The following is a 27,904-nucleotide window of genomic DNA, read 5'->3' as shown; positions in this document are numbered from 1 at the left end:
ATTTTTCCGTGAATTCTGGCATGACTTGTGCTAGAATATGTGGGAAATATCGAGTGGCCTGGATTTTCTTTGAAAAATAATGATCTAATTTAGGTTTTTTAGTACATATATTTAATTGTACAAGTTTAATCTTTGAATTATGAACGTAGGAAATGTCGTACTCGGACGACGACAGTCTCCCGGGGGAGTGCAGCTGGTGCCACGACGATCGAGGTATGTGCGACAGGTTCGTTGAGCTGGACGACGATCGGCGCTTCAGCATTAAGCTCGAGGAGACCTTCGATGTTGAAACGGTACGCAACAACGACAAGTGTTTTTCTCGTAATTAAACATGACTTCAACTATTTCAATGTCTAATTTTCATATTTTACAATTCGACTAGCTTATCCCATGCCATGCAAGACGCTATGTCTTGGAGAGGATGGGTTTTGAAGACCATGAAAATTTTCAAACAAAGAAAATACACCTAAGGACCCATCATGATATCGATTTTGAAGTAAATCTATATAATTCTCAGAGCGTAACCCATTTTGGTTGTCAAAATTGGGAAGCACTTTGCAAAATGTATGGTTTTTATGAGGGTATGATTGTCACCATGGATCTTGGTCATCCTGACATCGAGCAAGACAATATGGACATTTGGGTCCTTGTTGATACACTTCCGATTCTACCGCAATGTGAGTTTCTCAAACATAGTTATTAACTAATTTATATTGTTTATTTCAAAATAGTTGACAGCTTATTTCCATTGACAGCTTATTTTGAATCTTCAAACAATGTGCAGAAGATGGTAGACAAAACCCACTACACTGATGGCTCCGAATTAACTTATAAGGAGAAAAATCATCTGATTGCTTATTGTACTTTTTTTGAGAATTACAATACCTATTATCAAACTCCTCCAAATTATGGTGAACATGTGCCACTAGTGCACGTGTTGAACCACGATAACTTCTATGGAGATACCCTGGTAAGATATTTTACTATTACGACATCCGTGCATCTTTTGCATACTTCTAAAACTAGTACATCATTGCTAACTACGAAGTTATTACTATGTTTTTCAACAGAAAATCCCGATGGATTGTGTGCCTCATCTGATGTATTACAATGGTCGCCTTGAAGTTCTGAACCTACAGCCAAGTCATCCTACGGATCTCACCTGTGCATATCGAATTTCTGAAACCGGTGAACACATGCTAATCAAAGAGTGGAAAAAATGTTTGCACATTCGTAAGGAGGTTCTTGGAAGCAACATTAAGCGAAAGGCAAGAATTGGAGACAGGATAATCTGCATTCTCCATAATGGAGAGCGAGGGGCTATCTTGTTTTTTGCTATTTTACCTTAGAGAATATATTAGGTCCTAAGAGAATGTAGTAGGTCCTATGAGGTACAATATGTTTATTATGTGATACAATGTGTTAGAGTTGAAGATTTCAGGAGTACTTGTGATTACGACTAGTGACCAATGATATGATGATGATGATGATAAGTTGTTAATGATATGATGATGATGATATTTATTATATCATTGGGTGAAAGAACCGCGGATTAGTTTCAAGTGGATGTCCGTCCACTTGAAACTAGTCCACACGGTTCTTTCACCCCGTGATGTAATAACTCATGATGATGTAAAAACAATTTGTAAATTCCTGTTGTATGAAAATTTGTGTAAAGGTGTAAGAATACAACGTGAAATAAAAAAGAAATAAAATACGAAATAATAGTAGCAGTGCGGGCAGAGAGAAGCGCTACTACTAATTACCAGCAGCGCTCCTCCTGGAACTCGCTGCTACTAAGTCGATTTAGCCGTAGTGTGGGTGGAGGCACGCTACTGCTATTCGTTAGCTATAGCGCCTTATCAGTAGCGCACCACCCCGCGCTACTGATAGGTCTAAAACCCGCGCTGCTGCTAGCCTTTTCCCTAGTAGTGTGGGGCTGGTGTTCGGCTCAACCGTCGTTGGGATCGCAGCCCCTGAGGTGGCGTCCAACCGCCCATCCTCGATCGGCACGGTCGGCTCCGAACTAGGGGTCGGAGCCGATGCGGGTGCGGCCTCCAGGGCTCTGTTCGGCGGCAGAGCTAGATCATGCTCGTCGTGACAGTGCGGCGCGCTCGGCAGTGGTTCGAATCCGTCGAAGATCAAGTCCCCGCGGATGTCGGCCGTGTAGTTTAAACTTCCGAATCTGACCTGACGGCCAGGGGCGTAGCTTTCGATGTGCTCTAGATGGCCAAGTGAATCGGCCCGCAGTGCAAAGCCGCCAAAGACGAAGATCTGTCCGGGGAGGAAGGTCTCACCCTGGACTGCATCGCCATTGATGATCGTAGGAGCCATCGGGCCTGACGGCGACGACACAGAGGAACTCTCAATGAAAGCACCAATGTCGGTGTCAAAACCGGCGGATCTCGGGTAGGGGGTCCCGAACTGTGTGTCTAGGCCGGATGGTAACAGGAGGCAGGGGACATGAAGTTTTACCCAGGTTCGGGCCCTCTCGATGGAGGTAAAACCATACGTCCTGCTTGATTAATATTGATGATATGGGTATTACAAGAGTTGATCTACCACGAGATCAGAGAGGCTAAACCCTAGAAGCTAGCCTATGGTATGATTGTTGATGTGTATGTTGTCCTACGGACTAAAACCCTCCAGTTTATATAGACACCGGATAGGGTTAGGGTTACATAGAGTCGGTTACAATGGTAGGAGATCTGAACATTCGTATCGCCAAGCTTGCCTTCCACGCCAAGGAAAATACCTTCCGGACACAGGACGGAGTCTTCAATCTTGTATCTTCATAGTCCAGGAGTCCGGCTGAAGGTATAATTCGGCTATCCGAACACCCCCTAATCCAGGACTCCCTCACCTGGTCTTCGTGATACATCTTGCTCGGACTCGCCCAATGCATGGTGATGCCTCTTCGGCCTCCTTCATGGATTCGCGCCTTCGGTCGACAACACGCGTCATGTGCTCCGTTTTGCCATTGCTGGCTTTGGTTATCGTCTGGTTGGTCTTCCGTTGTTCGTGGGTCAGCGTCGTCTCCTTCTCCTATGGCAGCTCGGGCACCTTGTGCTGGGCTTTGTGGTAGCCACTCTGCTGGTCGCCGGTGCGGCACCCATCGATCCTGGGTGAAAGGATACACTAGTGCAGAACCGGGCAATAGCACCGGTTCATAAGGCCCTTTAGTGCCGGTTCGGTAACCATCACTAAAGTGTGGGCACTAAAGCCCCCCTCCTTTAGTACCGGTTCAGCACGAACCGGTGCTAAAGGGCAACCACGTGGCACGAGCCAGCTCCGGGGGCGCGTAGGACATTAGTACCGGTTGGTAACACCACCCGGTACTAAATGTTTGGGTGTGTTTTGGTTTTATTTTTTATTTGACTTTAATTTTGTGTTTTCAATTTAATTTAGTGATTGTTTTACATTATAATGAGTTGTCAAATCATTAGGTGAAAGTACCGCAGATTAGTTTGACTGGGATGCATGTGATCCTAGCAAAGTCATCAAGTACATGCCATATCCATATTATATATACTTGATCACCTAATTAAGTGGTCGAGGTAATATGGATATGGCATATACTTGATCACTTAGATAGAATCCATCCAGTTGAAACTAATCTGCGGTTTCTTTCATAAATGATATAATAACTCATCATCATCATCATCATATTAATATAAAAACTCTTGCATCATATATATCATCACCAACAACAGTTTTCATAGCTAGCTAAAAATCATCATATAATAGTCGTCTCATTACCACTACTTAATCATCATATAGTCATTACCGCTATCTAATCACCACCAACACTAGCTTAAAGAAGAAACTTTCACTTGTACCAGAAGCTAAGATATCATTGAGTTCAACATGGTAATGATATTATAAGCGTTCATAACACCACAAAAGCAAATCACTCTTTGAGATTAAGTTCAGGACGAAGAACACGGACATGAGAGGACAAGTACTAAGAGCATGAACTAGCTAATCACTCCTGTTGCTCTCTCTCAGGTAAAATAGCATAGAACATGTATAGATTTCCTGATTCATCATATTGGAGCATACAGATGAACATGTCTCCTAATCGTGGGTTGCGCTTCTGATTGCTGCCCCCTAGTACTTCTCTGCGATCGTTCACAATTTTGTTCCAGTATTTTACTATTAAGCATTCCTCGCTATTAGAAATCCTGAATGCACTAAAGTGCATTGTAGGATATCTTGGCCGTAAACTAACAATATTCATGGTACCTTTAGTCTCCATCCAATCAGGCACAACATTCATCGGGAGTCCCTGTTGAAGAACATCGTATAGTAACATACTTAGCAATGAAGTTTAGCTTAAAAAAATAATGTATGCAAAAGATGCACTGAGGAAAATAGTAGAAATATTACCATCTTTCCTAAATATATGTGACTATAGTTCAGTACGAACACTATTGGTCGCACGTTTTGAGTACTAACATTTTTAAGTGCAGGAAAAAAATTTGTCTTGACAGCATCAAGATCCTCAAGCCATGAAACATAATGAGTTGTCTCCTCGCAGTTTAGTTCAGCCCCGGGACAGTGGACGGTCCTGTCTATCAAGCACCGGACATGTTTGCTTGATTGGAAATAAGCTGTCAATATAAATTACTTATCAACTCTTTTTGAATAAACAATATCGAAGACATAAATATGGTTGAGAAACTCACATAATGTTAGAATTGGAGGCGTCTGCACATCGACCCAAATATCTCTATTACCTTCAATATCATCTTCCGGACGAATATCAAAGGTGATAACCATATCAGGCTCAAATGCATAAGCCTTGCATAGTGCTTGCCAAGTTTTGCATTCAAAATAGGTGTATGTGTCTGCATTGTATAATTTGACGTTGAAGGTATAACCATGCTCGGTCTTCAAGTAAACTCTTTTTACCTCCATAGTTTTGTTAGGACTGAAACCTATCTTATCCAAGACAAAAATTCTTGCATGGCAGGGGATACGCTACTAGAATAGTGAAAAAATAAAATTAAAAGTTGAAGCAAATGAAGCATAAGTCATGCTTAATTATGAAAAAAGACTTGTTGTTCTGACTTACTGTATCCACTTCGAAGTTCTCATGCAGCTTGATGCTGAAGCGCCTATCATCAACTAGAAAAATTTTGCCGCACAGGCTGCGCTGGTCTTCGCAGTATTCGCACATAATGAAATTGTGTTCGCCGTCAGACGACATTCCTATGTTCATAGGTGAAACATTAAACACTTATTAGTTCTATTAATTCAACTAATTCAATTAAGCACTTACGAAAAACATACCTAAATAAAGTAGCTCAACTAATTCAACTAAGTAGTTCAACTAATTAATTCAACTAATTCAACTAAACTAGTTCTATTAATTTTCTTACTAAAAATAAGGTAGCTAGTTCTATATAGTAAAATGTTAATTAGATGATCAAATCTCTATATAATAAAGTAGGTAGTTCTATATAGTAATATTTTGATTAGATCATCAAATCTCATATACCTAAATTTTCTTACTAAAAATAAACTAGTTCTATTAATTCAACTAGTTCAACTAAGCATTTACTAAAAATAAACTAGTTATATTAATTCAACTAGTTCAAATAATCTCATATACCTAAATTTTCTTACTAAAAATAAACTTGTTCTATTAATTTTCATACTAAAAATAAACTAGTTATATTAATTCAACTAGTTCAAATCTCATATATATACCTAATTAATATCTAGCTAATTCATCTAAAATTGACATTGATATTTAACATCTTTTCCATATAATTCATCTAATATTAACATTCTAACATTCTTATCTACGTAATTTATCTAACATTAATCTAAACAACAGAAAACAGAAAATAAGTAAAAACAATGTGTGTGTGTGTCTGTGTGTGTGTGTATGTGTGTGTGTACGAGCGGGGGGCGGCGGTGTACAGGCGGCGGCGCGAGACGGCGATGCGACGGGGACGGCGCGACGACGAGCGGCGGGCCGGGGGCGACGGTGCGAACGAGACGACGACGTAGTACGGGGCGGCGGCGGCGGGCGGCGGCGGCGACGGCGGTGACGGCGACGACGGGCGGCGGGGGCGATGGCGGCGGGGCCTGTGAGGGCGGCGCGCGATGGGCGACGGCGCGGCGATGGCGGCAATGTCACACGAAGAAGTTGGAGAAGAAGTGGTGGTCGATGAAACTGAAATTTTCATAAGTGCCATATATATAGGAGGGGCCTTTAGTACCGGTTGGAGCCACCAACCGGTACTAAAGGCCAATTTTCGCCAGGCCAAGGGGCGGGAAACATCCCCTTTAGTACCGGTTCGTGCCACAAACCGGTACTAAAGGCCCAATCATTAGTACCGGTTGGAGCCACCAACCGGTACTAATGGTTGTGCGCTGCCACCGGCGGTGCACAATGTTTAGTCCCACCTCGCCGAGCGAAGGGCAGCCGCACTGGTTTATAAACCCAGCCGTGGCTGCTCCTTCGAACTTCTCTATATAGCAAGCTTCTGGGCCTAAATATGGCGTGCTGCCCCATGAGCCTGCTGGCCCTTCTGGGCCTGCATTTGCACACCCTAGGTCTGGCAGGCCCACTGGGCAGCGCCCCAACAAATTATTTATATAGTTTTTTCTTTTCTGCATTATTTATTTTCTTCTATTTATTTTTGGGTAATTTTTTTATATAGTTTTTCTTTTCTGCATTATTTATTTTCTTCTATTTATTTTTGAGTAATTTTTTATATAGTTTTTTTCTTTTCTGCTTTATTTATTTTCTTCTATTTATTTCTGAGTTTTTTTTTCTGTATTTAGTTTCTTTGTGACCCTCTCTACTCTTTCGCACATGCTATGCGGGTGAAATGATGATACCATGCCAAGTTTCAGCATTTTCAGAGTTCATTTTATAGTGATTTTCAATTTCACGGTCATTTAGCTCTCTAAACAATTAGATAAATGACTGGAAAACAACAAATGATGTCAGAACATGTTGGAAATTGATGACGTCGCTTTGAATGCTGCATACTGAACACAAAAGAAGTCCGGAGTTTAAATAAGTTTAAAAAACATTGAAGTGCCCGTGTAACAGATGAGTTCTCGTCTGAAACCCTGATACTCCGAAAGAGATTGTCCAGTTTGTACACGAAGTGCGTCCAGTTTTTGCCGTGACCCTCTCTACTCTTTCGCACATGCTATACGGGTGAAATGATGATACTATTGCAAGTTTCAATATTTTCAGAGTTCATTTTGTAGGATTTTCAATTTCACGGTCATTTAGCTCTCTAAACAATTAGGTAAATGACTGAAAAACAACAAATGATGTCAGAACATGTTGTAAATTGATGACGTTGCTTTGAATGCTGCATACTGAACACAAAAGAAGTCCGGAGTTCAAATAAGTTTAAAAAACATTAAAGTGCCCGTGTAACAGATGAGTTCTCGTCCGAACCCATGATACTCCGAAAGAGATTGTCCAGTTTGTACACGAAGTGCGTCCAGTTTTTGCCGTGACCCTCTCTACTCTTTCGCACATGCTATGCGGGTGAAATGATGATACCATGCCAACTTTCAACATTTTCACAGTTCATTTTGTAGTGATTTTTAATTTCACGGTCATTTAGCTCTCTAAACAATTAGGTAAATGACTGAAAACAACAAATAATGTCAGAACATGTTGGAAATTGATGACGTCACTTTGAATGCTGCATACTGAACACAAAAGAAGTCCGGAGTTCAAATAAGTTTAAAAAACATTGAAGTGCCCGTGTAACAGATGAGTTCTTGTCCGAAACCCTAATACTTCGAAAGAGATTGTCCAATTTGTACACGAAGTGCGTCCAGTTTTTGCCGTGACCCTATCTACTCTTTCACACATGCTATGCGGGTGAAATGATGATACCATGCTAAATTTCAACATTTTCACAGTTCATTTTGTAGTGGTTTTCAATTTCACGGTCATTTAACTCTTTAAACAATTCGGTAAATGACTGAAAAACAGCAAATGATGTCAGAACATATTGAAAATTGATGACGTCACTTTGAATGCTACATACTGAACACAAGAAGTCCGGAGTTCAAATAAGTTATTAAAAATAAAAAAGAGGTGCAATGCTGGTTAATTTGCTTCAAGCCTTTCGGAATAGTGTAGACTGCACTGCACATAGCTCAATGCAATCTATGCTATTCCGAAAGGCTTGAAGCTAATCAACGTGTAGGTGAGCATTGCGCCTCTTCGTCATTGTCTCTGCACTCACGGCTTATAAACTGCTCATACCGCCTCTCTCTTGGCGAGGTGGGACTAAAATCAGCTTACTAAGAAACTCTAGTACCGGTTCATGCCACGAGCCGGTACTAAAAGTCTTTGTGGGGGCCCCAGCCTGACCACAGCCGCACTGGGCTCATTAGTACCGGTTCGTGGCATGAACCGGTACTAAAGGTTGCCCACGAACCGGTACTAATGATGTCCGCCCGCCTAGCCGTTGGAACCGGCACTAATGGTCACATTAGTGCCGGCTCAAATTCAAACCGGCACTAATGTGCTTCACATTTGACCCTTTTTCTATTAGTGATAGTGTCCCTTTGCGACGGTCGAGACAGAGCAAGTGTTTCCCAAGGTTGGCCTGTGGGTGTTGCCGGCGCTCAATTCTTGCACGGCGTGGCCTGCCTCCGGTGCTCTTAGTTGGCTAGTTGGTGTAGGTGTAGTGCTGGTCGTTGGCAACGATGTTGTGCTTGCTCCGGTTGTTGCCATTGTATTATTCTACCTAGTACCTTGTATCTTCTTTCCGCTTTGTTTTGCTTTGCATTCATTCCTTTTGTAATGTGGTGCCTCTGTAATCCTGGCCGATTGATGGCTTTATTAATTCAAAGTCGGGTTAGGTTCGAGCTCTTTTCAAGCTCGGCCAACGGCTTTTCTCTCTACAAAAAAGAAAGGACCATAAAGATTCAACTGCAGGCGTAAAAAGAAGAGTGGTCTACTCAGTAGTTCTCATGAATTTGTCTTCTTGTGCACTTGTTCCTTCTCTCTTGGCGGTTCGGTGGCATAGCATCAGTTTTTTTGCATCCTATCTCGCGAGGGATGTTTTCTCGGCCACAATAAGCATCCGAGTCTATATGAACTATATAAGCCATGATAGATTTAATCTTTTTTTTTGAATTTCCTAACATGATTTTCTGTTTGAAAAAATTAAATATTTTTTGAATCATGAATATTTTTTGGGAATCATAGAAATTTATTGAAAAAAGAGGACAAAATTGAAAACACGATCATTTTTTGGACTACAGGAACATAATTGAAAACCCAAACATTTTTAGAAACAATGAACACTTTTTCAAAACACGAGCATTTTTTAATTTCCCAAACGTATTCTATTTGCGATAAAATTTTGAAAATATGAAATGTTTTTGTATTTGTGAACAATTTTTAAAATTGATTGTTTTTGAATTTTTGAACATGTGTTAACCATGTGTTTTTAATGCAGATTTTTTTATAAGTGCTAACATTTTATCAAATTTCTATTTAAATAATAAAAATCTGAAAAGCAAAAAGAAACTTAAAAAAGGAAAAAAATAAAAAGAAACATAAACATAATAGTATAAAATAAGAAACAAAAAATGGAAATTAATAATAATAAATCGGTTCAAGAACCTAGAAGGTCCCTAAAAAAACAGTGGGAAATCTCAAAATGTTCCCAAAACTGGAACGTGACAGCTTTAGATGGGCCGGCCCATAAAGAAAGAACTACGGGCCCTTGAAAAAAGTAAAAATTTGGGCGCGCACATGTGAACAAAGTTGGCGCCAATATCTTCTGTCGGTTCCCGCCATTTTTTCTGCCAACCGAGGAAAGACAAAACTAATCCCCAATCCCTCGTTCTTCATTCCCCAATCCAACCCCATTACCCCCACCACCAAGCCAAGCGCGGCATCCATGGATGCGCTGCCGCCACCGCCGTGGCCGGCGCACGCCCCCAAGAAGCGCATGTTCGAGCGGGCGGGCGACCAAGAATCACCACCGGGGAGCGGCAGCGTCGGCCTCGATCTCATCGGCGCCCTCCCCGACGCCGTCCTCTGCACCATCATCTCGCTGCTCCCCACCAAGGACGGCGCCCGCACGCAGGCCGTCGCCCGCCGGTGGCGACCCCTGTGGCGCTCGGCGCCCCTCAACCTCGTCGCCGACCGTGACCTCTCCGGCAATAAGCGTAAGCGCGTCGCCTACGTCTCCAAGATCCTCGCCAAGCACCCTGGCCCAGCCCTCCGCCTCGACCTCCCCTCCATCCACTAAAGCCTCTACGGCAAGGTCAACCGCTGGCTTCGTTCCCAGGCCCTTACCGACCTCCAGGAGCTCCACCTCGACTACGACGGCGAAGAGTACATGATATTCCCGCTGCCGTTGTCCGCGCTCCGCTTCGCGCCGACGCTCGGCGTCGCCAGCTTCAGCTGCTGCAGTTTCCCCGACTTATCCACGCAGTTTTTGAATTTTCCGCACCTCAAGCAGCTCAGCATGTACATGGTCACCATCTCGGACTTGTCTGCGCCGTCTCTGCATTTTCCGCTGCTCAAGCAGCTCACCATGCGTGGAGTCACCATCTCGGGGGAGGCTCTCCACAGCATGCTCTCTCGCTGCCTTTCATTGGAAAGCCTTTTACTGGATTTTAACATTGGCATTGCTCGCATATGCATCAGCTCTCCCACTCTCAGGAGCATCAGCTTCCCAGGGACTTTCTTTTTCAAAGAGCTGGTCATCGAGGACACCCCTTGCCTTGAGAGGCTGCTGCCACCCACGCCAGACCATTGTATGGGGACTGTCCGGGTAATCCGAGCACCTAAGCTGCAGGGATTTGGTTTGGTGTCAAAGGGCATATCCAAACTCCACATTGGAACCACGGTTTTTCAGGTAACAACACCCTTCTACAATCAAGCAATCAGAACTCACATGTTTGCAAGTTGTTTCTTCTTATTTTGGTTTGTCATTTTCTTCAGGAAATGATCGCCATCAGCGTGACAACCACAATGCGCACCGTGAAGGTTTTGGTTATCGAATCTGTTGGCCCTAATCTTGATGCGGTAATTGGCTTCCTCAAGTGCTTCCCTTGCTTGGAGAGGCTGTATGTCATTGTGAGTAATTCATATTTGCTTGCTTTAATTGTCAACATCAGCATGATTCACTTGTGCTCTAATCCATTAACCAACTGCCTTTATGATATTTATTCTTTCCATCTCCAGTCGCGCCAATGCAATGAGATGAAAAATGTGCTAAAATATGACCCACTGGATCCAGAATGCCTCGAACTCCATCTCAAAAGAGTGGCGCTGGAGAACTACTTTGGCAACATGGCAGATGTTGACTTCGCCAAATTTTTCGTTTTGAATGCGAAAGTGCTAGAACAAATGAACTTCGCAGTACCTACTTACCACCGCAACGACAAATGGAGGTCTGACCAACACAAGCTGTTACAAGTGGACAACAGAGCTTCTTCGGATGCTCGATTTGAATTCACAAGTGGTTATGGGTATAATGGCATCGATGACAAGCATACCCATGATTTATCAATGGCCGATCCCTTTGAGAGAACCTTGCTTTGATGCTGCTTGCAAATTCGGCGCCTTTCAGAAATGGCCCTTTTTGTAGTTCAAAGTAACCCTTCACCTCTAATTCTCTGTTCCATTGTGCCTGAATGTTATTTAGTATCTTTTCTGTTGTAAGATGTAAGCTGTTTGCACCATCAGCTTTTGTACTGGCCTTAGAAGGCAGGAGCTATAATATTTGAATATTTCAGAAGTTATATTTTCTGTTTCGTTGTGCTTGAATGTTAGTATTTGACATATTTTCTGTATAGGTGCAGTGGTTTTTTCTTTCCTGTTTGATGTCACGTTGTAATATATTTACACTAGTTTAACTAGTGGTTGCTACTTTGCTTCTATACTGGCTTAAATGAAGGCAGCCCTATAATATCTAGTTTTCTGCCATGAATTGAACTTTGAAGTGCACAATGTCGCCAAACAGCAACCTCTCTACCTAATGATTGTCATCTATGGCTTATTTTTCATGTTGAAAAAGATTGTTATGTCAACAAATATGTTGATATTACAGAAAAAAGGTTGATGGAGATTGGTTGGTTTACTCAATGGAGTGAGTTCTTCCGTGGTGGTTTGGCGATGGAGCATCAGTTCAACCAAACCCCAGTTTGAAGCCATCGGTAAAGCATGTCCGAGATCTCAAATTTGCCGAGGAAAGCAGAGGACACAGAACTGGTTCCCATTCTTCATTTCCAACAAGCTGACAATCTTTTAAACTGTAAATCCGCTACTAAATCATTTTTATTTCGAGAAGCATAAGACATAAAGTTACTGCAGACAAAATTTACAGCGGGCATCAGTGCCGAACCATAAATTGAGAATAGGGAAAGCAGCAGCTCAAGCCTCTGGGTGCCAAGCAATTATTAACAAACTGCTTCATGTGACTTTTCTGGTAACTTGAGCATTCTAAATGGGGATGCATTATAAATGGAGTTGGTTATGAAAAATGGGAATGCTCCCAGTTTGAAAAAAGGGTTTGAAACAACCAGCAGGAGATTATGCGAGCAATTATTCAACGGATCTATGACCGCCTTTGTGTGTTTCCAGTTCTTCTAGCAGAGAGTACGAGAGTTTGTTGAGATGTATAAAAGCTGCAGAATAAAATCCAAGCATCACTTAGGAATATTAAACCATCTCCCGTTTCTAGCTGCACAAACTGAATATTGCAGTTAACTATTTTGGCACCACAACAGTGAATATTGTTGTTAACTATTTTGGCATCACAACAGCAGCAATCCACTCAAACCTGATTTTGATACATCACTGTGCACATCACAAAACAGAGCACCAATTCACTAAAAACAGAGTACCAACAGGACAAGATACAGAGTGCATAAAAATCACTGTACACCAAACATAGTTAGAGCATACATGCAGATAAAGCTTTCAGCTGACACAATGCTCACAAATGTAGCTTCTTGGATTGCTAGACCCAGCTTGGTAAAATAGGAAGAAGTGATACACAATAGCGTAGTAGATGCAGACTCGTTCTTATCAGCCGCATCAGTCGTTCTGAATGTAGCTTCTTGGATTGACGGCTGGGAAGTAGGCTGGCCGCAATCCTAGATGCAGACTCCAGCTCGTGAACCCCTTCCTCAGCCTTCTCACCCTGGCAGTCAATCCAGATGCAGAGATCACTGAGGGCAGAGAGGTGGCCGATGCCAAGGTCAGGAGCGCTGCTGCACGCAGAGCTCGCTTCAAGCGCCACTAGTTGAAATCCGAGTGCTTTGAGTTTTGGCATGGCTCCTGCTTCAAACGTCAGAAGACCCACCTCACACTCACAGTAGAGGAGGAAGCGCTTCAGGCATCGGAATATGTTGTTCCTCTAGGCCTTGCATGTTCCCGACGCCATGCGGTAATTTTGCGCCACCAACAAGTAGCAGTTTCAGTTGCAGCAGATTAACAATACTTGCTGGCAATTCCCTTGTACAAGTACCATATAAATCCAGCATCTCCAAACACTGTAGATCTCCGATCTGTTCAGGGAATTCTGTAATGCAGCTTCCTTCAATCCGCAGGTACCTCAACAGACACAACCTCGTTATATTTTTAAGATAACCAATTTCCAACTTCTCACTCCTGTGTAGAGCAAGCATTCTCAGGGCTGGAAATTCCCAAAGAGGAGGTACTTGATCAGTATATCCAAATACGCCAAGGGTTCGAACATGAGCAGTGACCATGGATGGCACGGTCTTCGCATTTTCTAGGCCACGGTAGTCAATCGAGAGTCGCCGAACTTTATGCTGTGAGACCAAGGTATGTGTTTGATGACCACTTGAAGTGATAAAATTTTCTTCCGCTGCCTTGGATATAATGAGATCACGGATCATATCATGCACACGGCACACGGCATGCCATTGCTTGACCATCATAGTTGTTATATGTTGGTTGGCCATGTTTCTGTTTATCAGTTCATTGAAATAATCTTTTCCTGCATCGGATAATTTTTTCCCACCATCAACCTACCAAATCTTTCTGCTATCCACCACCTCACCAAATCCATTTGGACCTCATAATCTTCCGGATACATACTTGATGAGGCACGAACAGCGAGGCGCTAATTCGTATGTGTAGATGGTCCGATCTTTGACGGCGATGCTTGATTAATAGTTCATCCCCTGTTCCTCTTCACAATCTCCAAGAATAATTTTCACCCGCGTACAAAAATACACGAATAAAAATAATGATCCCCTTGGATCAGCACGTAGGCGTCGATGTGATGATCAATCCTCCGTCGCTAGCAAATTTTCACGAAGGAAAAATTCATAGATGATACACAAGATATGATCGCCCAAAACCTGAACGTTTTAGTGTGTTGTTCATAACTTATGAATAAACTCAAAACTCATCTGATTACAAGGTCGTAGCCTAGCTTTTTATATGCCAAAAAAAAACAGTACGTCAACTCTAAACCTAGATGCTTAGACTCCAACTCCCTCACGTCATGTGCTAACTAGAAAAAACAAATCCTAACAAGATAGAAAAAGGACTCACGTACGTGCTAGCTCGTTGACTCAAACAAAAGGATAAGAATCTAACAAATCTGCACCAGGATTCTACCTATCGCCACTTGATACGGAGGGGTACAAAAATTAGGCTCCACGGAAGCCAGCGCTGGCTCCGCCTTAATCTCCTGTATTTTCTTGTAAGACGCATGGTGTCATTCTGATTCCTTTTTATTCTGAAACCAATTTGATCTCTTGCCATTTTATGTGTACGTAACTTTTTTGTACACCTTTAGACTACATGCGTATAGGCCTCTGAACTAACATGCCAATGACATCTCCTGGTTTCAATGCATGCGTCATATAATTGGTCTCTGGTCAGCTAAGTGCCAAATTGATTTCCGGTCCACAAAGTTAACGTACAGGACCATCCTTTCCTCGATGAAATTTGACCGCTTGCATGGCATTAGGAAGTTTCATGCCCGCATCAATACTTAAATACAGTAGGCAGGTCTTCAGTTGGAGTGTAAGATCATTATAGCAAAGAGATAAGATCCTTTCCATTTCCTCCACATGACGGTTTTTCTCAAGTCCTAACCAATGGAATTTCGAACCGAGATCCAGCCTTCTGTGCTATCTGATTTTGTGGTCAACAAACTAGCAATTGTGATGACTGCTAATGGTAAACGATTTGATCATGCCTTGTCTTGTATTTCAAGTTATATATATATATATATATATATATATATATATATATATATATATATATATATATATATATAGGATTAAACATCTATTCCACCAATCACTCTCTATCACTTCTAACATGGTATCAGCCTACCGATCCAACCCTAGCCGCTGCCCGCCGTTTCCGCCATGCGCGCCGCCCCCTGGGCGGTCGGCCTCAATGATCCCCGCCGGGGGCTCCGCCGTCCGTACCTAGGATTCGTCCACTGGTCGTATTGATCGGCTGTCCTAGAGAGTTTTTTTTCCCGAGCCCTTACTCTGTGTTTTTCTCTCTCCCGTCGGTCATCTTGATCGGCGTTCTATTTTTTGGTTTTCCAATCTAAAATCGGTTGCGTCACCCGCCGCCGCCGTCGACCCCAGTGCCTCTACTCCGACATCGGCATCAAGTACACCAGCCACTTCGTCATCAATCACTCGACAAGGCTGGACACGCCTCCCAAGGGACGCCTTCGTGCGTCGCTGCCGGCCACTCGTCCTCGCGGTCTTCATTGCTAGCCCGTCTTTGTCGTCATCGCCCGGGACATCACTGACAATGTTGCCAATGACTTCGATCTGCGGGTCATCCTCGCCATGGCGCGTACAGCGCCGTCGTTGGTCTGATCAACCGATCACGCGCCTGTCTTCGCCAAGCACCTCCCCAAGCACACTATCGAGCCACAGGTTGCTGTCACGTCATCCCTTTGGACCATTGCGTCGCTGCCCCGAGGTCTTCCCGCCGGCTGGCTGCCCCGCTCCATGCGCCGCTCCCGCCGACGCCCCTTCGGGTTGTCGTGGCGCGACATGCGGTCCATGCCGCTGCCCCGAGATCCTCCCGTCGGCTACCTTCGTAACCGCCGCCGCCTTTGTGTCGCCCCTTAGGATTGTCGTGCCGGGGCACATGGTCCATGCCGCCTCTCGTCGGGTCGTCGCCCCCGGTCAGTGGTTCTACCTGTGGCTGCCCCGACCGCGAGCCACCGTTACACCGTCGCTTTGGGCTGTAGTGCCGCGGAGCGCGATCACTGCCGCCGCCTGAGGTCATCCCCGCGGCATCACCGACCCGCGCGCTGCCGTTATGCCGCCTCTTCAGACCGTAATGCCGCAGCCCGTGGTCCACCGGCACCTTGCGGTATTCCTATCGTCGCTTCGACCTGCCCGCCACCGCTGCGTCGCCCCTTCGGGCCGTAACGACGGCCCGCGTTCACCTTGACTTCCCGTGGTATGCGCCCCGTCGCCTCCCTCGGCGTGGGAACACCAACATTCGCTCCGGTCTTCGTTATGTTGTCGGGTTCCTCACCTACTTCGAGCACCGCCGTCGCGCTCCTAACCTAGCCGCCTCCGCCGCACCATCAGGCCGCCGAGACTGCTCTTCTTCGGCCGCCGCCGCTACCCCCATACCCGCCGCCCGTCCACCCTCTTCGTCTTCGTCCAGCACCAGCTCGTCGCCAGTGTCGCCGTCATCTTTCCCAACCACTTCGTCTACTTCGACCACCGTTGGTGACATCGGCTCCACGTCGATTGGCGACACAACCGTCGTCGAGTCTTCTTCTCTGCTCGCCCCTTCGATTCCACGGCATGGCGTACAAATTGTGCAGGTCCCTCGTCCATGCATGCCCGTTGATGGCAACACCAGTGCATGCCTTCATCCACGACGTGTCCCCGGGTCTGGCAAGCCTGGTGCAATGCTTCGTCAACTTCGTCTTCGTGCGTCTATGCATGTCTGGTGCTGGCAACAACGATACGTGCCTACGTCCACGATGTGTCCCCGGGCACGGCGCCTCGTCACTTCCTGGCTAACGTTCGCCAGCTAAGAGGGTCCTGATTATTTTGTGCATATGTAATTTTTTGTTCGAAAAGGGAAATCCACTAGACATGTGAAGGTGTCGAAGAGTACACGCAACATATATGTTGAGAAAGAGTGTTTGTTTCTCTTATTACCCATCTTGGTAGCCACCAGCCCAGCAGAGAGAAAATCACCCAATTCACTCCCCCTTCCAATCTCGCCCATTTCTTCCCATTTTATGTATTCTTGCAAAATTCTTTTTCAATTTTTTCTTGGGCTGACCGTCGATGAGCATGGGAGCTTGGACGAGGCTACCGTGGAGATGATGCCACCTCGGCAGACAAAGCCTGCGCGGAATGAGAACATCGAGGCGAGCAGATACTCTAGAGGAGCTGGACCATAGGGAGGTCTCAATTTTAAGTAGTAATCTTTGTTGCCAGCATATGTAAGGTTTTGACATATTGATTTTAAAAAATAAGCGTCCACATACTAAGTAATTTCTCTGAGAATTTCACACTTTGGTTTAGCAATACGGTAAGTTATCTTTATCTTACTAGCTCTAGTTTGTTGCAAAGGAACTATTGGATAAGAAGCCGTGTGATCATAATGCACTTTTTTTTTCATGTTACCTACTTATATGGGAGAATGATTGGTTAAAGAGGACAACAAGTGCCATTTTAACTTGAAGTGGTAGTTTGTTTGTCGTTGTGGGAAAACCTTTTTAATATAGAACTACGAGATTTACATATATTTGACTTACGCATGGAATGACCATACACTATGAAGGGACTTTTTAATTGCAAAAACTAACGCCCACACGTGTGGCATCTTGCACATCGTCCACACGCCTCCATTAGCAGTCATTTGGCCACGTCAAAACAGATGACATCAGCAGTAATCTTTTTGGTTTTTGGCTTAAAAATATTTTATCTCCTAATTAAAAATCTAATTAAAAATCCGTTTTTACCATTAAATCCGTCTCGACGAGATCTTCAAAACTAGACCCTATGTTGATATGTTTGGACGAATTTTTTTGCCCAAAAGTTGCCATGATGTTTACACTGTAGTTGCCATAGTGCTTAATCTAAAGTTGCCATGTGGCAATTTTAGTTTGTAGAGCATGACAATTTTAGTATTTTGATAATGGCAATTCCAGTACTTTGACCATGAAAATTATTTTTTGTATGAACCAGGGCAATTTTAAGTGCATGTATCATGGCAATTTTAGTTTATGGTTCATGTCAAGTCTAGTTTCTTAAATCCCCATTTTATAATATGTCAAAATTTACTTTTAAATGTAGAAGAAAATAGCTGAAACATACCATGGCAACTTCAGTGTAAACACCATGGCAATTCATGTGCAATAGACATGACAACTTTTAACAAAAAAATCATCTAAATATATTGATATGAGATCTAGTTTCGAAGATCTCGTCGCGAGGGATTTAATGGTGAAAACGGATCTTCAATCGGATTTTTCATTTAAGAGATAAAACATTTTAAAACTGAAAATTCAAAAAGATTCGCACATGCATGCATGCAGTGACGTGTCGCAATCTGTGTGTTATAGAGCGTATGGGCAGGTTTCGCTCCCACCACACGTGTAGGCGTTAGCGTTGTCCTTTAATTGACTTATTTGTGTATGACCGGACTTCTAGTTGATTTATTGACTTATAAATAACTCCTACAACTATATGGGAATATTTTAGCTGCATCGTAGGAAAAATAATCTGAAATAGAGTTTTGGTTAACTTGGCTATGATGTCCTGAACTTGCTTCCTTTAGTTTGAACTTGACTATCATGATGTTTACTGTCCTTTATTCATTTTTTGCTTTGACAGTTGTATGTAAAATCAATGCTTATGTATCTTAATGTTGCTCAAAATACTATGCTTGTAAGATTGGGTAGAGGTTCGGGTGATCTCAGAACAGCATGTTTTTCATGGTACTCTTGTTGTGTTGAAAAATGTTCGGCTCCCGTAGCAATGCACGGGCAATTACCTAGTTGTTAAAAATAAAATTGTCAGCGAGATTGTACGAGACCTCATAGCTGACGTTCACCAGCTAAGAGGATCCTGATTATTTTATGCATATGTACATTTTTGTTCAAAAAGGGAAATCCACTAGACATGCGAAGGTGTCGAAGAGTACACGCAACAGATATGTTGAGAAAGAGTGTTTGTTTCTCTTATTACCCATCTCCGTAGCCACCAGCCCAGCTGAGAGAAAAACACACAACTCACTCCTCCCGTTCCCATCTGGTGCATTTCTTCTCATTTTATATATTCTTTAAAAATTGTTTTTCAATTTTTTCTTGGGCTAACTGTCGATGAGCACATGATCTTGGAGGAAGCCACAATGGAGCTGATGTCACCGCGACAGACAAAGCGTGTGCAGAACGACAACGACGAGGCGATCAGATACTCTAGAGGACCTGGACCATGTGGAGGTCTCAATTTTAAGTAGTAATCTTTGTTGCTAGCATATGTAAGGTTTGAAGTATTGATTGAGAAAAATTAAAGTATGAGAATTTCACACTTTGGTTTAGCAATCCGGTAAGTTATCTTTATCTTACTAGCTTTAGTTTGTTGCACAGGAACTATTGATCATCTATCTAAATGGATAAGAAGCCTTGTAATCATAATGCACTATTACTTTTCTCATGTTACCAGCTTATATGGGAGAATGGATTGGTTAAAGAGGACAACAAGTACCATTTTAACTTGAAGTAGTAGTTTGTTTGACGTTGTGGGAAAGCCTTTTTAATATAGAAGTACGAGATTTACATATTTGACTTACGCATGGAATGACCACACACTATGAAGGGACTTTTTTAGTTAGCCTATTGGCGTATGACTGGGCTTCCAATTGATTTATTTACTTATAACTCCAACAAGTATATGTGAATATTTTAGCTGCATCATAGGAAAAACAATCTGACATAGAGTTTCGGCTGACTTGGCTATCATGTCGTGAACTTGCTTCCTTTAGTTTGAACTTGACTATCATGGTTTTTGTTGTCCTTTATTCAATTTTTGCTTTGACACTTCTATGTATAATCGATGCTTATGTATCTTAATGTTGCTCAAAATACCATGTTTGTAAGATAGGGTAGATGTTCCGATGATATCAGAACACCATGTTTTTTCATGATACTCTTGTTGTGTTGAAAAATGTTCGGTTCCCGTAGCAACACATGGGCAATTACCTAGTTGTCAAAAATAAAAATGTCGGCGAAATCGTACGAAACCTCCTAGCTATCGTTCGCCAACTAAGAGGGTCGTGATTATTTTATGCATATGTACATTTTTGTTCGAAAAAGGAAATCCACCAGACATGTGAAGCTGTCGAAGAGTACACGCAACAGATATGTTGAGAAAGAGTGTTTGTTTCTCTTATTACCCATCTCGGTAGCCACCAGCCCAGCTGAGAGAAAATCACCCGACTCACTCCCTTTCCCATCTAGTCCATTTCTTTCCATTTTATGTATTCTTGCAAGATTATTTTTCAATTTTTTATTGGGCTGCTGTCGATGAGCACAGGAGCTTGGAGGAGGCCCGCATAGAGCTGATGCCACCTCAGCAGACAAAGCCTGCGCAGAACGACAACAGGCGAGCAGATACTCTAGAGGAGCTGGACCATGGGGAGGTCTCAGTTTAAAGTAGTAATCTTTGTTGCTAGCATATGTAAGGTTTGAAGTATTGATTCAAAAAAAAAAAGCGTCTACATACTAAGTAATTTGTCTGAGAATTTCACATTTTGGTTTAGCAATCCGGTAGGTTATCTTTATCTTACTAGCTCTAGTTTGTTGCAAAGGGACTACTGATTATCTTTCTGAATGGAATAGAAGCCGTGTGATCATAATGCACTATTTCTTTTTTCATGTTACCTGCTTATACGGGAGAATGGATTGATTAAAGAGGACAACAAGTACCATTTTAACTTGAAGTGGTAGTTTGTTTGTCGTTGTGGGAAAACCTTTTTAATATAGAACTACGAGATTTACATATATCTGACTTACGCATGGAATGACCACACACTATGAAGGGACTTTTTAATTGACCTATTGGCGTATGACCGTACTTCCAGTTGTTTTATTGACTTACAACTCCTACAAGTATATGAGAATATTTTAGCTGCATCATAGGAAAAATAATCTGAGGTAGAGTTTCGGTTAACTTGGCTATCATGTCGTGAACTTGCTTCCTTTAGTTTGAACTTGACTATCATGGTGTTTACTGTCCTTTATTCATTTTTTGCTTTGACACTTGTATGTAAAATCGATGGTTATATATCTTAATGTTGCTCAAAATACCACGTTTGTAAGATCGGGTAGATGTTTCGTTCATCTCAGAACACCTTATTTTTTCATGATACTCTTTTGTGTTGAAAATTGTTTGGCTCCCATAGCAACGCACAGGTAATTACTTAGTTGTTAAAAATAAATCTGTCAGCGAAATCGTACTAAATATCCTGGCAGACGTTCGCCAGCTAAGAAGGTCCTGATTATTTTATGCATATTTACATTTTTTTGAAAAGGGAAATCCACCAAACATGTGAAGGTGTCCAAGAGTACACTCAACAGATATGTTGAGAAAGAGTGTTTGTTTCTCTTATTACCCATCTCGGTAGCCAGCAGCCTAGCAGAGAGATAATCAACCGACTCACTTCTCCCCTTCCCATCTGGTCCATTTCTTCCCATTTTATGTATTCTTGCAAGATTCTTTTTCAATTTTTTCTTGGGCTGACTGTCGATGAGCACGGGAGCTTTGAAGAGGCCACCGAGGAGCTGATGCCACCTCGGCAGAGAAAGCCTGCGCAGAACGACTAACAACGAGGCGAGGAGATATTCTAGAGGAGCTGGACCATGAGGACGTCTCAGTTTTAAGTACTCCCTCCGTCCGAAAAAGATTGTCCCTCAAATGGATGTATCTAGCACCAAGTTAGTGGTAGATACATCCATTTGAAAGATAAACTTTTCCGGACGGAGGGAGTAGTAATCTTTGTTGCTAGCTTATGTCGTAAGGTTTGAAGTATTGTTTTTTTTAAAAGCTACATAGTACGTAACTTGTCTGAGAATTTCACACTTTGGTTTAGCAATCCGGTAAGTTTCTTTTATCTTACTAGCTCTAGTTTGTTGCAAAGAAACTATTGATTATCTATCTAAATGGATAAGAAGCAGTGTGATCATAATGCACTATTACTTTTTTCATGTTACGGTTTATATGGCATAATAGATTGGTTAAAGAGGACAACATGTACCATTTTAACTTGAAGTGGTAGTTTGCTTGTCGTTGCCGGGAAACCTTTTTAATATAGAAGTACGAGATTTACATACATTTGACTTACGCATGGAATGATCACATAAGCATCAATGCAAAAAATGAAGGGACTTTTTAATTGACCTATTGGCATATGACCGGACTTTCAGTTGATTTATTGACTTATAACTCCTACAAGTATGAATATTTTAGCAACATCATAGGAGAAATAATCTGAAATAGAGTTTCGGTTGACTTGGCTATCATGTCCTGAACTTGCTTCCTTTAGTTTGAACTTGACAATCATGGTGTTTACTGTCGTTTATTCTTTTTTTTTTGCTTTGACACTTGTTTGTAAAATCGATGCTTATGTATCTTAATGTTGCTCAAAATACCATGTTTGTAAGATCGGGTAGATGTTTCGTTGATCTCAGAACACCATGTTTTTTCATGATACTCTTGTTGTGTTAATAAATCTGTCAGCGAAATCGTACGAAATATCCTGGCTTACGTTCGCCAGCTAAGAAGGTCCTGACTATTCTTTTGCATATGTACATTTTTGTATGAAAAGAGAAATCCATCAGACATGTGAAGCCGTCGAAGAGTACACGCAAATGATATGTTGAGAAAGAGTTTTTGTTTCTCTTATTAGCCATCTCGGTAGCCACCAGCCCAGCAGACTCACGCTCCTCCCAGCGTCCGAGATCCTTCGCCCTCCCTTGCCGGCCGGTTGGAGTTCAACCCACGCTCCACCCAGCGACTTGCCCCACACCACGCCCATGGAGGCCAGCAAGGAATTGGCGTTGCCTTTGACGGACATCCCGGACCACCTCCTGTACGAGATGTTCCTCCGGCTAACCACCTCCGAAGATCTCACCCGCGCCTCCGCCGTCTGCGTCTCCCTCCGCCAAATCTGCGTCGACGGCTCCTTCCTCCGACGCTTCCGTCGCCTCCACGGCCCTCCCCTCCTCGGATTCCTCGACTGCAACGGCTTCCATCCAGTCCTGCCGCCTCACCCGTCTGCGCCCGCCGCCCGCGCGCTCGACCTCGCCGCCGACTTCTCCTTCTCCTTCCTCCCCTCCCCCTGCCACTGGATCGTGCAGGACATGCGCGCCGGTCGCGTCCTCCTCGACCGGGACCTCGGAGAAGGGGAGTTTCCCGCGGTCTTCAGGGAGCTCGTGGTGTGCGACCCCCTGTGCCGGCGGTACGTGCTGCTCCCCCCGGTTCCTGACGACCTAACCGCTTCGCTTGAGCAACCTGTCCGCATGATACGGGTCCGGTGCAAGCCCTTCCTCGTTCCCCTCGGCGAGGAGGAGACGGCGGCGCCAGAGACAACATTCAGAGTGGAGGAGGCGGCGGCGCGGGAGACAACATTCAGAGTGGTCTTGATGGCACACTGCAAAACTAGTCTGTCTGCCTTCGTCTTCTCTTCGAGCACCGGACAATGGCAAGCCGCTGCATCAAATGGTTGGAGTGATTTGGTCAGTAGCACAGGCGACCGGGCCGCCATGTCACAGGTCAACCCTTTTTTTCTCAGGCGCCATTATGCTTATGGCTGCTTTTACTGGGACTGGCTGACGATCAACAGCAAAAAGTTACTCGCGCTTGACATCAGGACGATGGAGTTCTCCATTGCTGAGCTCCCACCTGGAGAGTGGAGCAAGAATGGAATAGCCATTGTGGAGGCAGGGGAAGGCAGGCTTGGGATGTTTGGTTTCCATGGTGAAATTGCATCTAGCCTCAGCTATACCATTGCGCAAAACAAAGGCAAGAGTCCCAGCCAGTGGCAGGTGGAGAAGATAGTCTCACAAGATTCTGGGTACGCATATAGTATCAGAGCTGCAACAGATAGGTACTTGCTCTTGACAAAGATAGAAGCCTCATCTCTAGAGAATCGACTCCTGTCTCTAGAGAAGCCACTCTTTGAATATTTCTTAATGGATGTCAAGACGTTGCAGCTTCAGAGGGTTTATAAGAAACAAGACTATCTTGCGTATGACACATACATATATATAAACTTCCCACCATCATTGTTGTCTTCAAGGACAGTATGAAGTGGTAAAGTTTCTATTGCTTCCAACGTATCTCCTTCCATTCATAATTATCGCATGACTTTTGCTGTTGCTTCATATTCATTACGGCAATTGGTAATTCTTGTTTGATTTTAGTGTTTAATTTCTTGTGCTCACAGAAAAACTCTAAGCAAGCTCGGGAACATAATTGCGTTTATTGTCTTGTTTGTTTCAAATGCAATTTGAAGAGAATGGGGCTAGTAAGAGAAATGATTTTATATATTATGAGCAACATATTCATGAGTCCTGATGGAATTAGTAAAAACACTATGTCATTATAATTAATTTGGAGGAGTAGTTTTGGTCAAGATAAACATAGAAGGAATACAACTTTAATTTATATCCAGTTTACCTTGGATTGCTTCACCTCGAGAAAATTCATTCAAGTCAAAAACATCTCAATTTGTACACTTTTCTTTTGATAGATGATAGATATAAGGAGGCAGATAGGTTCACTTTTAGTCATCGTCACAAATAAGATCTTTTGTCACTGCTCTAAATAAGAAGAGCTTGTGCTCCCAGGCAACTGAAATTTTATCCTGTGATGTTGTTTTATCTTAAATCAATCTCGCAAGATCAAGGGAGTGCTTATCAGCGCGAGCAACTGAAATTGTTCTTTATTGCAGTCCATATCTCGAGCACTCTTATAGATCCTCATATAATGGATGTGCTCCTAATCTGAAAGCAAATCATATTGGTTGATATGATTGACTGAAACTTATGAGTTTTCAGGTTATTGTATTGTTTCTTGCTACCAGCACCCCCAGTTTGTTTACTTTCTTTAGTTAGAAATTTGTCATACTGATAGTGTGCCTAGGCAGAAAATGTACTCCTGCAAAACCAGTTCTATTTGAGTTTTTCATGACTGAATTCCGTTATGTTCATGTGTGCCTTTGTCAGGCAGTCAATCCCAAATTGTATTGATGCTAAGCACACTGAAGTGAGTGTTTAGGGTCACATGTTTTAAGATCAATATTTTGCTAGTCTGCCCCTTGCTGGGATACTACCTACCTAAGTACCTAAATTATGTTCCTTCATGCTTGTAAAGATGTTGAAATTGGGCGGAAAATCTTGTGTATTGTCTGAGTTTTTTGTCTCGTTTTTCCAGAATCAGGGGAGTCGTTAGCAGATCAGCTTTCTGAGTTCAAAGCCACTGCGGCGGGTTCGATTGCGTGGAGTTGTCGCGAATGTGGTCACCTTACTGACAAGACGACGTCTGACGATCTACAGGATTTTACCTGGCTGTGATCATGTTTGTTGTTCTGGACTTGTGAGTTATTCCTTGACAGCAAGATTAACTTCAGGAGCCTCTTCCTTGCTCTGAAGATTCTGAAGAGTCAAGGCTGTAGATCTCCAGCTTGTCTTCAAGTTTGTTTAGGCGTTTCAGCTGATGTGACTCGTACCCCTCTTTCCTTCTTACTGTGAAGGACGGTAACATTTGGAGCCATGTCAGCCTGCCAACCTTTGGAAATTCCAGATCTGCCATGCTGATTACACAGGGCAAGTTGATGAGGTTCATCATATCTTTAGTTAGAAGTTTGTTATACTGTCGAGTGTGCCTAGGCAGTAAATGAACTCCTGCAAAACAATGGTACCAGTTCCTGCACGAGTTTTACAGGACTGATTCCTTTAGTATGCCTCTGTCTGAAGTGAGTATATGATTGCAGTGAGGTGAGTGTCTGACTACACTCACATGTTTCAAATTCAGCTAAGATTACTACCTAAGAAAATTGCAGTGAAGTGAGTACTATGCTATCCTGCGTTCTTCTGTGATATATACTGCTTTGTACTACCTAAGAACCTAAAGCTTTGTTCCTTTAGGCTGGTAGAACTCTTGAATTAGTATGCACTAGTTGGCCACAAAATCTTCTGCGATGTCTGAGTTTTCGTTTTGTTTTGGGTTTTGTTTGTCCAGATTGAATGTAGTAGTCATAAGATCAGCTCTGCGAGTTCAAAGCGACCATGGTTTCGATAGCATGCAGTTCTCGCAGATGTTATCACCTTTGGGACAAGTTGGCAGCTTGGCGCGTGCCAGTCTATAGAATTTCACTCGGTCGTGGTCATGTCTATGTTGTTCTTGTTACCATGCTACTTGTACCTTAGATCACGCTGCGCCCTGCGTAAGGCTAGCTGCTGTATATTTAAAGGTCGCATTTCTCTCTCTCGTTGTTGATGGATACAGTAGAGGCTGATTGCAACCACCAGGCCTTAACACTCTATCCAAGATGAATGAAAGCAGTCAAGTCCTTTGAGCCACCCTCTAATTCCTATCAATCAAATAATTTGGCGTTCATTATTCAACACTGTTCCAAACAACAGGAATCGGATAGATTCATTGTTCATCACTGGAAGCGATAGGAATCTCACAATCTAGGGTCCAAAATGCATTTGACATTGTTACGAATCTTACCGGGAGCCCCGCTTTGGTACAACCCCTTCACTAAACGTGTAAAGAGTAATATGGACTTTTGAGAATCGTACCCACTTTAGTATGTATGGTGGGATCGCCGCTGGAACGTATACTTGCGACCTCGCCATCGAGGCCAACCGCAGCTAACCAGTAGGATAGATGCCTTATGTTGATGCTAGTAAGCGCGAAGGTCTTAAGAACACTACGACATTGAGGTTTGAAAACATTTTTGATTTTTCTTTGAAACATTTCTTCAAATTTATGATTTTTTTGTAAATAAAGAATATTTTTTAGAAATACAAAAAAATTATCAAATAAAAAAATATATTCCAAAAAGTAAAAAAGGGAATTCTGAACATTTTCTGAAAGAGTGAACAATTTTTCAAATCCATGAACAGTTTTTACAATGTGAACAGTTTTTTAAAATTCCGAACATTTTCTAAAAACATGAAAACTTTTTAAAACCTTAAATTTTATTGTAAAAATGGGAATTTTTTTTGAGAATGTGAACAAAAAAATTGAATTCCTAACATATTCCCAAATTTCGAGCAATTTATTGAAAATCAAGATATTATTTTAAAAAACATAAAATTACGTGAAAACATGAACATTCTTTGGAACATGCGATTTTTTTAAATGACCTTTATTTAAAATTACCGAACATTTTCTCAAAAACGCGAACATTTTATAATTCGTGAATTTTTTGATAGTGGAGGCATTTTTTGGAAATGCTGAACAAATTTTGATGAGACCAAACATGTTTTGTGTTTTTTGAGAAATACTTGAACGGGAACAACTTTTGAAAAAGACAAAAGTTTGCTGAATTTATCAATAACTTTGTAAAAAAGGCGAATTGTTTTTGACATTTTGTTTTTTCTGAAGCGAGAACATTTTTCTGAAAAGATGAATATTTTTTGAAAACAGAAAAACATGAAAACGAAAAAAGAAACCAAGAAATGGGAAAGGGGAAAAATAAAAAAAGAAACAAAAAAACAAAGAAATGCAAAATAAAAACCAAAAAAACTGTAAAAGGAAAAAACCGGTATTGGGAACCTTGGTGCTCGCTGTGGTGGAGTTGGCGGCTACTGACTGCTCGCCGGTAGTCAGACGAGCTTGGAATTCATAAAAAATTGGGAAAGTACGAACAAAA

At 42.6% G+C, this 27,904-nt stretch overlaps 3 protein-coding genes and 1 pseudogene across 4 annotated transcripts; 3 read left to right on the top strand and 1 right to left on the bottom strand.

Moving 5' to 3' along the window:
* Nucleotides 1-9,911: 9,911 nt before the first annotated feature.
* On the top strand, nucleotides 9,912-10,265 carry LOC147961925 (F-box protein At1g19070-like). The gene has a single exon (XM_087537004.1). It carries the CDS (start codon nucleotides 9,912-9,914, stop codon nucleotides 10,263-10,265), a length of 354 nt encoding a protein of 117 aa, XP_087393130.1.
* A 90-nt stretch (nucleotides 10,266-10,355) lies between these two features.
* LOC125522089 (uncharacterized) lies at nucleotides 10,356-11,893 on the top strand. Of its 2 annotated transcripts, XM_087537002.1 has the most exons (3): nucleotides 10,356-10,877; nucleotides 10,964-11,098; nucleotides 11,207-11,879. In XM_087537002.1, exons 1-3 carry the CDS (start codon nucleotides 10,356-10,358, stop codon nucleotides 11,564-11,566), a joined length of 1,017 nt encoding a protein of 338 aa, XP_087393128.1. In that variant the 3' UTR covers nucleotides 11,567-11,879. The 2 variants fall into 2 exon arrangements, with proteins under 2 accessions (XP_087393128.1, XP_087393129.1); XM_087537003.1 differs by having other exon boundaries at nucleotides 10,964-11,893.
* A 1,093-nt stretch (nucleotides 11,894-12,986) lies between these two features.
* On the bottom strand, nucleotides 12,987-16,732 carry LOC147961924 (disease resistance protein PIK6-NP-like; annotated as a pseudogene).
* A 6,216-nt stretch (nucleotides 16,733-22,948) lies between these two features.
* On the top strand, nucleotides 22,949-26,228 carry LOC147961923 (uncharacterized). Its single transcript, XM_087536991.1, has 2 exons — nucleotides 22,949-24,330; nucleotides 25,453-26,228. Exon 1 carries the CDS (start codon nucleotides 23,052-23,054, stop codon nucleotides 24,324-24,326), a length of 1,275 nt encoding a protein of 424 aa, XP_087393117.1. The 5' UTR covers nucleotides 22,949-23,051; the 3' UTR covers nucleotides 24,327-24,330; nucleotides 25,453-26,228.
* Nucleotides 26,229-27,904: the final 1,676 nt, after the last annotated feature.

Source organism: Triticum urartu, chromosome 7A (genome assembly GCF_056163025.1).
Source record: "Triticum urartu cultivar PI428250 chromosome 7A, HENAU_Tu73, whole genome shotgun sequence".
Taxonomy (NCBI): Eukaryota; Viridiplantae; Streptophyta; class Magnoliopsida; order Poales; family Poaceae; genus Triticum; species Triticum urartu.
Note: the sequence above shows the minus strand (reverse complement) of the source record. Positions and strands in the feature narration are given on the sequence as shown.

What these genes read in the sequence shown, in the direction of transcription:
- LOC125522089 (XM_087537003.1), top strand. Translation starts at nt 10,356, where the DNA reads ATGATATTCCCGCTGCCGTTGTCCGCGCTCCGCTTCGCGCCGACGCTC. An exon ending in TTGGAACCACGGTTTTTCAG is followed by an intron (nt 10,878 to 10,963) that starts GTAACAACACCC and finishes CATTTTCTTCAG; the next exon opens with GAAATGATCGCCATCAGCGT.
- LOC147961923 (XM_087536991.1), top strand. Translation starts at nt 23,052, where the DNA reads ATGGAGGCCAGCAAGGAATTGGCGTTGCCTTTGACGGACATCCCGGAC.
- LOC147961925 (XM_087537004.1), top strand. Translation starts at nt 9,912, where the DNA reads ATGGATGCGCTGCCGCCACCGCCGTGGCCGGCGCACGCCCCCAAGAAG.